This window comes from Cryptotermes secundus, unplaced genomic scaffold (assembly GCF_002891405.2).
Source record: "Cryptotermes secundus unplaced genomic scaffold, Csec_1.0 scaffold197, whole genome shotgun sequence".
In the NCBI taxonomy this organism is placed as follows: Eukaryota; Metazoa; Arthropoda; class Insecta; order Blattodea; family Kalotermitidae; genus Cryptotermes; species Cryptotermes secundus.
Window position 1 is genome coordinate 459,991 of NW_019744107.1, and position 8,286 is coordinate 468,276.

Consider the following 8,286-nt stretch of genomic DNA (forward strand, 5'->3'; position numbering starts at 1 on the left):
AACTGCCTTCTAAAAGAAGCTATCGAAGGAAAGATAGATGGGCGGATAGAAGTGACAAGAAGACGAGGAAGAAGACGTAAGAAGATGCTGGATGACCTTGGGGACAGAAGAGGATACTGTCATTTGAAGGAGAAAGCTCTAGATCGCATTAAGTGGAGGAACTGTTTTGAAAGAGACTGTGGACCTGTCGTCTTGAGAGATTACTGATGATGATGATGATACAAAAGTAGGCATCTGAGGAAGATGGTGGGTAAAGCCGGATATCACCCGACAACACCAACAAAAATGGAGATCTACAGTCTTAACAAAGACATAAATATGCAAGATAGGAATGAGATAATAATTGTATTGCGACCCCGAGTGAAATGGTGATCATTTAAAGGATCAAACATCTAGAAAACTAAAATTAAAGAAAATAAACGTGTGAATTTGTGACCGTTTAAAGACTCGAGAATGTACTATTCTATCTTCATGACTGCCCAAAACATCTAGGAAGGAGAAAATAGAGTTTCCAAGTGTGTGATTAACCAACTTATTAAACTTCAACGTAAATTTATTTTACCTTCTAACTGCACTGGACAAAATTAATAATTCCATACAGTGTAATATTAATATGGAAAGTGTCAGAAAATTGAAAATATATAGTTTCCTTCAACTATTAAAATCACCTTTGTCTGCAGACAGTAAATAGATACAAATTCTCCTTTCTCTGCCCCCGCACACCTTCATGACACCAGTCCCTTTCACAAGACGCGCTGCACCCAATTCTCTCCTTGCACATCGCAAGTGAACTCTTGCACTACAGACAAATCGCGATTATTTTTCTCTACTGATGTACGAGCCTGGTCACTCACTGATTTATAGTCTCTCTTCCTTTAGTTTCCCTTGTTTATCATTCTGAAACACCGTCCGCTTCTTCACAGAAATCTCCTCATTTTTGCTTACACGAACAATCCGCTACCAGTCCAGCTGAACGTTTTGTTCAGCCTCAGCCCTGATCTCTTCAAAATCGATACGGACGATATTTCTTCTCGCAATATAAAATCAGTTAAGTTTCTTCCGCGGATCGTGAGGTGGAAGAATCATAATTCAAGGATGGTGTGGACAGAATTCGCAGTAATTTCAAAACTGCAAGAGAAGTTTGAGGATGTAAGATTTGAGGCTTTCACGGCGGTGACTATGAAGAAAGCAGTCTTCTGGGATTTGGCACCGTGTATATGTGGTGTTAACCGATGTTTCGGAGGAACGTATCGCCTCCACCTTCAGGGTAGAAGGAAAAATAAAAGAAATCCGCAAGCGAAGAAACCGGTTCTCATGGTCTTTTCGCTTGCGGATTTATTATATTTTTCCTTCTACCCTGAAGATGGAGGCGATTGTTCCTCGGAAACGGCGGTTAACACCACATATACACGGTGCCAAATCCCAGAAGACTGCTTTCTTCAAGTTTGAGGATGTGTGCGCTGCATTTTCCGTCTGTGACAACAGCGTTCCTTCACTAAATTTGTTCTCTCCTCTTTCTGCTTCTCTTTCACCTGCACCGAAATAGAAGTCTTCGAAGAGATTCCGGTTCATTGGATACGAGGCGGTAGCTCTAAAGCCGCTAGGTGTCATTTTCCCTGTATATACATGGCAATATCCATCCGCAAAAAGTTCACTTATTTCTCAATGCATTACTGCACGCCCTACTTCTTCTCCACAGTAGTGCTTCAGCAATTCCATGAATAATATTCTCTGACTCGGATAATCAGCTCTAAGACTGTGATTTGGCTGAAGTGTCCGTCCACTGGATTAGATACGGTTGGTTTCGTCACAAAAAGAAACTGTCCAAACCAGTCCATAAACGCTTTAGAACTGATACATCCAGACTACTGGCACTAAAGAGATAGTGTCTGGGGGAGCCGGTCTGTATAATACAGGGTGATTCACGAAGTTTTGCCCCCACTTAGGGAGGGCATTCCTGAGGTAATTTGGAACAAAAAATGTTAATATACTAATGGTATCCAACTCATAATTAAGAGATACAGTAATTTGAAAACTGGCGATAAAATCTTTTTTTTTTAATTTCAGTCAAAACAAATTAGAAATACAATACACTTTTTAAATCGTTAATGTTTTAGGAAAGAAGCATTCTAAAACCACATTTTTTTTCCCATTTCTTAATTTTGCATTGTGCAACATTTTTCATCGATTTTGTTACAAAATTACATTATCTTCAGCATCCCATTCTGTAAACATTCCAATGGTTGCATATCACACCCTTCTATCAATCTGTTTCCTTTAAACTGTAGTGCTTTAGAAGACGACTGGATTTACATAAGATTTTCAAAAATGTCTCCCTGCACGTCAACACAATGCGTCGCACGCGTATGAACCGCTCTGCCTATCTACCTACGCGCAACATTCAAACCGGTCTACCTTATCTGCTGACATAGCTGACTGGAACGTATGGTCGCCCACGCTGAAGCATAGCGCTGCATTCACAATGATGCGTTTCGAAAATCTATTGTTACTCCGTAACTATTGAAAATCGACCACAATTTTATAATGAAATTTTGCAGGAAATAACCCCAGGAATACTTCGTGAATCACCCTGTATATGTACAATACCACAGCAAGAAATGGAAGAAAGTGGACAACGTACAAGATAGGTGGCCAAGTTAAAGATGGTTTCCATATGAAAATTAGCATGATTTTCCACAGGTATTATCGTATGTTCAACATAGGCTACATATGTACATGGTGACACTGTTATAAGTAACTCCATGGAGCTGTGTTGTCCTTGAGAAGCCGCCAGTCGCTCAGCTACTAAAGGATTAACCATCATTTTACAGATCCCGAGGGTGCGTTACCGTGTTCATAAGAACCCGCCACTGGGTCCTATCCTGATCCAGATGAATCCAGTCCATACCATCACATCCAACTGTCAAAGATTCATCTTAATATTACTCTCACTCCTACGCCTAGGTCTTCCTAGCGTTCTGTTTCCTTCAGGTTTCCTCACCAAACCCCATGCGTATTCTCCTCCGCATTCATGCTATGCGCACTGTCCAGTTCATCCTCCTTGACTTAATCATTCTAATTATATCTGAGGCAGAGTAGAGGTTATGATGCTCCCTTTATACAAGTTTCTCCAACCTCCTATTATTTCATCCATGTGAAGCTGTTATACCTGTCCTTAAGTACGAAGCCACTAAAACGTCTGGGGAACGTAAGAAACGCTCCATGCATTTTTAGCCTCGCTAGTTTCACGCTCCCGTTGCTTCGCCCTTCAGAAACCGCATCAGTCTCTGGAGACAACGGCAAAGGAAAAATGCATCTGCTGGGAATTAAACCACGGTCGTCCAGACTGCGCACATTTACTTTTCTGAATCAGCTCAATAGAAAATATTTAGTCGCTAAAAGGGATCTAGCAAGGACAAAAGGCATGTAACTGTGAAATATTAAATTTTAGCGGCGTGGATAACTAAACAAAGACGCGGGGCACTGACATGGCGGGTAANATGGAACTTTATCTTCACACCCAAAACACCTTCTAATAAGCAATAACTTATTTATGTTCCGTACACCACCTTCCTTTACTTCATGTTGTGTTAGACATCTGCGACTTGCACTTGTAAAATCTTTTCAAAATTCGAGAGTGATAATTTTCTTTATTCGAAATTACGGTGCTTAGGGAAATAATCGCTATTTGTTTTGAGAAGCATATATCACCTTCAACTAGTACCGAGGTCAAGGAAACGTGGATCTACCGATCCACTCTCCCATATACATTCATGGCGTACTGTTTAATTAGTTAAGCACATAGGCAACTCAGGCCGCGCCATAGCTCAAGCGGTTAGTCGCTGGCTTCCCACCTCGGCGGCCCGGGTTCGATTCCGGGTCTGGTCAAGTGGGATTTGTGGTGGACACAGTGACGCTGGGGCAGGTTTTCTCCGAGTACTTCGGTTTCCCCTGCCAATCTTCATTCCACCAATTGCTCCACAATCACCCTCACCTATCATCTGGGGCTGGTACAATAGGCCAGAAGTGGCCGCAGTACATGAGACTTAGTCCCGTCCCACCAGCAAAAAAAAAAAAAGTACATAGGCAACTTTACAATTTATGCTATACTCGATGGGCAAAATGGTGATCTCTTTTCAAGCTAAATAGGGTGGTGCAAATAATAACAACTGTGTTTAAAGGGTTAATTGAAAGAGTAATAGATCACTATGAATCCGATAAGTTTGTGTACTGAAATTCGCATCACATACATTATTTAAAAAAAAATAAAGATTACTACAGCGTGTGCTGACAAGGATATCTGGTCGTAAGATTGTGTTTCCTTTATATGTCGAAGAGTAGACGACATACGGGTCGGTTTTCCTAGTTCACAAGTAGACCCTAATGCAATATTGAAGCCAAGTGAGGATATTGTGGATGTGTAAGGTGCACGAGGGCATTTTCGCTGTTCCACTGAAAAGACCTGAACGGCTGTTCAGAGAATAATTAGATACAGTGTACGAGTAACAGACTGTGGTTATCCAGCGTGGCCAAGAAAATCCTTGGCCGCTCGTGTATGAGAACTACAAAACAAAATCGTGGTAAAGACCACCCCAAAATAGACATTTTATAAATGGGAGTTTCCAAGAGCTGGGATATTTCTGTGGGCTCAAAGTTCTTCAGTTATGTCCCGTCCGATAAAGAAGTTCTGGCAGCAAACTTAACGAATGTTTACCCTACTAAGACGCGACTGAAGCTGAGAAAACACCCAGGACACCTACAGTCCTGAAGATTTTCTTGGGATTTCTGTCACTTCAAGCAAAAACCGAAATACCACTTAGAATCAGAAGTCAACCGCTTCCTACCACATGATTCATTATTCATCTATAGCCCTATCATTATAGGTTATACAGCATCAGCCAAGCTGCTGACAGTATTGTGACGCAATGGCAAGCAGCGGCTCAGTAAACATGTTAACGCATTATCACACTGTCACGTGTTTATAACTCCGTGAATAATAATAATAACAGCTTCTGGTTTTGACGACTGGATTTATTAACAACTTCTTTTTTACAATCTCTCTTAATCGCACTCAATTACAGCACTACCGCCGATCTACCCACTTCACAAATTACTACGACATGCTCCATTCTCGTCCTCGTTCTCCGTTGTACTCTGTTCTGCACCCTCTTATAATTCCTCGGCACCGATCCCACGGAAAACACCGTCTTATTATCAAGAATGCGTGTTCATTGGTTCGTTATCTACCAATGGATGTCCGTCTACTGTTGAGAGCGTAACCAGGGAATGTGTTTACCTAGCAGTCATAAGCAGCACAATATGATCCCTCCTTAAGTTGTTAGCTTCATCTCTCGTCAGAGTAAGAACTAAGTTTTAACGTTTGAAAGGACACCAGTTGTTACTATACGTACTACCTGTTTTAACGTTCCAAAACAATGCCACGAGACTGTATTTATGGTTTCAGCATGCTTCTAAGAACAAACGATTACTTCCCTAAATAGCAATATCCGATTTGTGCTTAAAATACGAGACGCAATGAGCTTTCTGTGAGACAGTGATTGAATTTTAAATATTATTTAAATGGATTTTTGGCTTCAAAGAATTAACAATCTACTGATAGTAATAAACCGGATGACTTGCAGAGCGTTCGTTCGGAGTATTAGAAAAAAAATGATACGTATGTGAGACGAGAAATGATGTATCGTGTTGCCGACTTCTTCACTTACAGCGCAACTCTCGTGGGGCTCAGTTACGGAGCTTGGCAGTTTATATCTTAGACCGCATGTGATGCAGCAACGTTTACTACTTCGATGCTAGTTACCGAAGCATCAGTGGCATGCCACGCTGCTAAATTTCAGCAAACAGTGAAAGAAAACGTGCTGGAACGTTAAGTTTCGTAAGTAAAGGTAAAGTTACTCCTTAACAGGCCGTGAAGGCCCATAGGGTTGTGAGATAGTAAAGCTCCCATATTTTCTAGACATTCGGCTCACGGATGGCGGTAAGGCTGTCAGTCTTAAGCGCCGGCCGTCCATTCCCCCAAGAACATTCCTGGTACTCATATCTGCTGGAGGCCGAGTAGACTCCAGGGCCATAGTGCGGCTGGAAGCATTAGGTCAATTAAAAATAAATCCACCTCGCTGGGATTCGATTCCGCGACCTTCCGCCTTGTAGCATAGTGATTCAACAAACTATGCTACCAAGCGGCCTCCGTAGTCTAGGGGTAACGTTCCCACCTCGTGACTCAAGATACGCGGGTTCAAACCCGGCGGAGGTCGTGTAATTTTTTAGGGCGGAAAATTTCAGGGAACAAGGAAGCAAAATTCTGGAATATTAATATCGAAATTACTTCGAAACACGTCCTATTATCACTGCTATAAGGTGTCTAAGCTTATGGAACAAACCATAAGTAAAAACTTACATAGTAACTTCAGGTAATAGGCCGCGCCATAGCTCAAGCGACCCGGGTTCGATCCCGGATCTGGTCAAGTGGGATTTGGAGACATGTCCCTCCGAAACGTCAGTTGATTCTCAACGAACTACATAGCGTTATATCCCAAAAGATATAACTCTTCATAACCACCTATATGAGAACCTCAAACCCTACATTAAAGGAAATGTTCGCACGGTCGCCATGTTGCTACAATACATTATACATAAAAAGTTTCCTTTAACAAAAGTTACATATATTTTCAAGGTCTATTTCATACACTATATCAGGATGCCATATTAAGTGCCGCTAGTTTCACTGTAACTCCACATGTTGCCCTGCCCGCCATGCTGTTATTACCTCTTGCTGGAAACAAAAACTGTATGACGTGGAGATAGCGTCCAATGGCATGCCGTTAGTATTAAGTTTCGTGAAAATCGAATAATCAGCTCAGAAGTACAGAAGGAAAATACGTATCATGATGAAGTCATACGCCTGAAAATCTTTTCTTTTAAGGAAGGAAAGGAGACTAATAACGTTTCATGTTATATAAATTAACATGTTTTATCAAATTTAAATGTCAACTATGCAAGGCACACACGTATTCAAGACCAAGATGTGATGAAACACTTAGAGAAATCGTTTTCTCATACTTCTAACATAGTTTCGAAACGTATTTATGAAATAATATAAGTAGGTCTAATAGACACACATTTAAATAAAATTACGCAATAAACGTAGTAGAAATGCATGACAATCAACAAAGACTTACACAACATCAGATAGATTCGCAACTGTGGCGCGGAAAGACCGCTTATTAATGAGCATACAAAACAACATAACTAACCTGATGTGCTGAGCCCTGGACTGGAGGTGAACTTCGCAACGTCTACAATCTTGACGGCAAACTGTTGCGACGTCTGCCGGTGAATACATCGTCTTACCACGCTGAATGGACCTCTGCAACAAAGAAAAGAAAAATACCCTTCACAAGAGAACAGTACGAGTATAAACTTGAAGCAAATGCAATCCATATGAAACCTGTCGTCTGTAATTGTAATGTTATCCAACTAAGTTCCGCTAAATGACCGGTGTGTCGAAGGTAATGTATTTCCCGGGAACATAAACCGACTGCTAAACTAAGCCTAAGAGAGAAGGCATGGAAGGAGGTTTGATTGAACGCATAATGAGGAACTCCTTAATTTGTAATCTTCACTTAGTATTATTAGTATAAATACAGAGTATACACAAAAGAATTGTGCGGTTACAAAAGTTAATAAGAAATTTATTCCCAACTTACAAGGGCACAACATACACCGTCAGCGGAGGCAACTATCCAAGTTTCTCATGCGTTAATTACAAACCTCCAATTTATGCACCTTGGGTCACACGACACACATCCACACGGTAATCAAACTCATCCCAGACAAGGTGTAGCATCTTTTGGCTTATTTTGGACTTCACCCATCGTCCGGTATATAAAAAAGACAAAATTACCACAACGTTTCGGAGACTGGATCTGTCTCCGTCTTCAGGTGTATAAGGAAGGTTTAACCTACTCAGTTGGGCCCCTTAGAAAGAGCTAGTCTCAATCACTGGACAAACCTTGATCTGTAGAAACAACCTATGAACAACCGACAACCGGTTCCGTCAGTGGGAGGAAAGAATAAAATCGCAGTAAAAACATGATAGAAAAATTTGTGCCAAACATGCACTTGTCAACAATGTAAAGAAACAGAAGTATGGGTTATATTCCATGAATTCAGTTAAAAACGAAAGTAAAAACTGGATAAAGCATGCCTTATCTGCATGGTTAAAGAATCGTGCCACCATGGCGACTTCCGGGAATCAGACTAATC

The 8,286-nt window shown here is 41.1% G+C and overlaps 1 protein-coding gene across 2 annotated transcripts in view; it reads right to left on the reverse strand.

The window, feature by feature from the left end:
- Positions 1-8,286, reverse strand: part of LOC111874372 (peripheral plasma membrane protein CASK) — a 220,282-nt gene that overhangs the window by 129,763 nt on the left and 82,233 nt on the right. For both annotated transcript variants that reach the window (XM_033755435.1, XM_023869822.2), the window contains exon 2: positions 7,275-7,387. In XM_033755435.1, the coding sequence (XP_033611326.1) occupies positions 7,275-7,387 (113 nt within the window). The remainder of the gene's footprint in view (positions 1-7,274; positions 7,388-8,286) is intronic.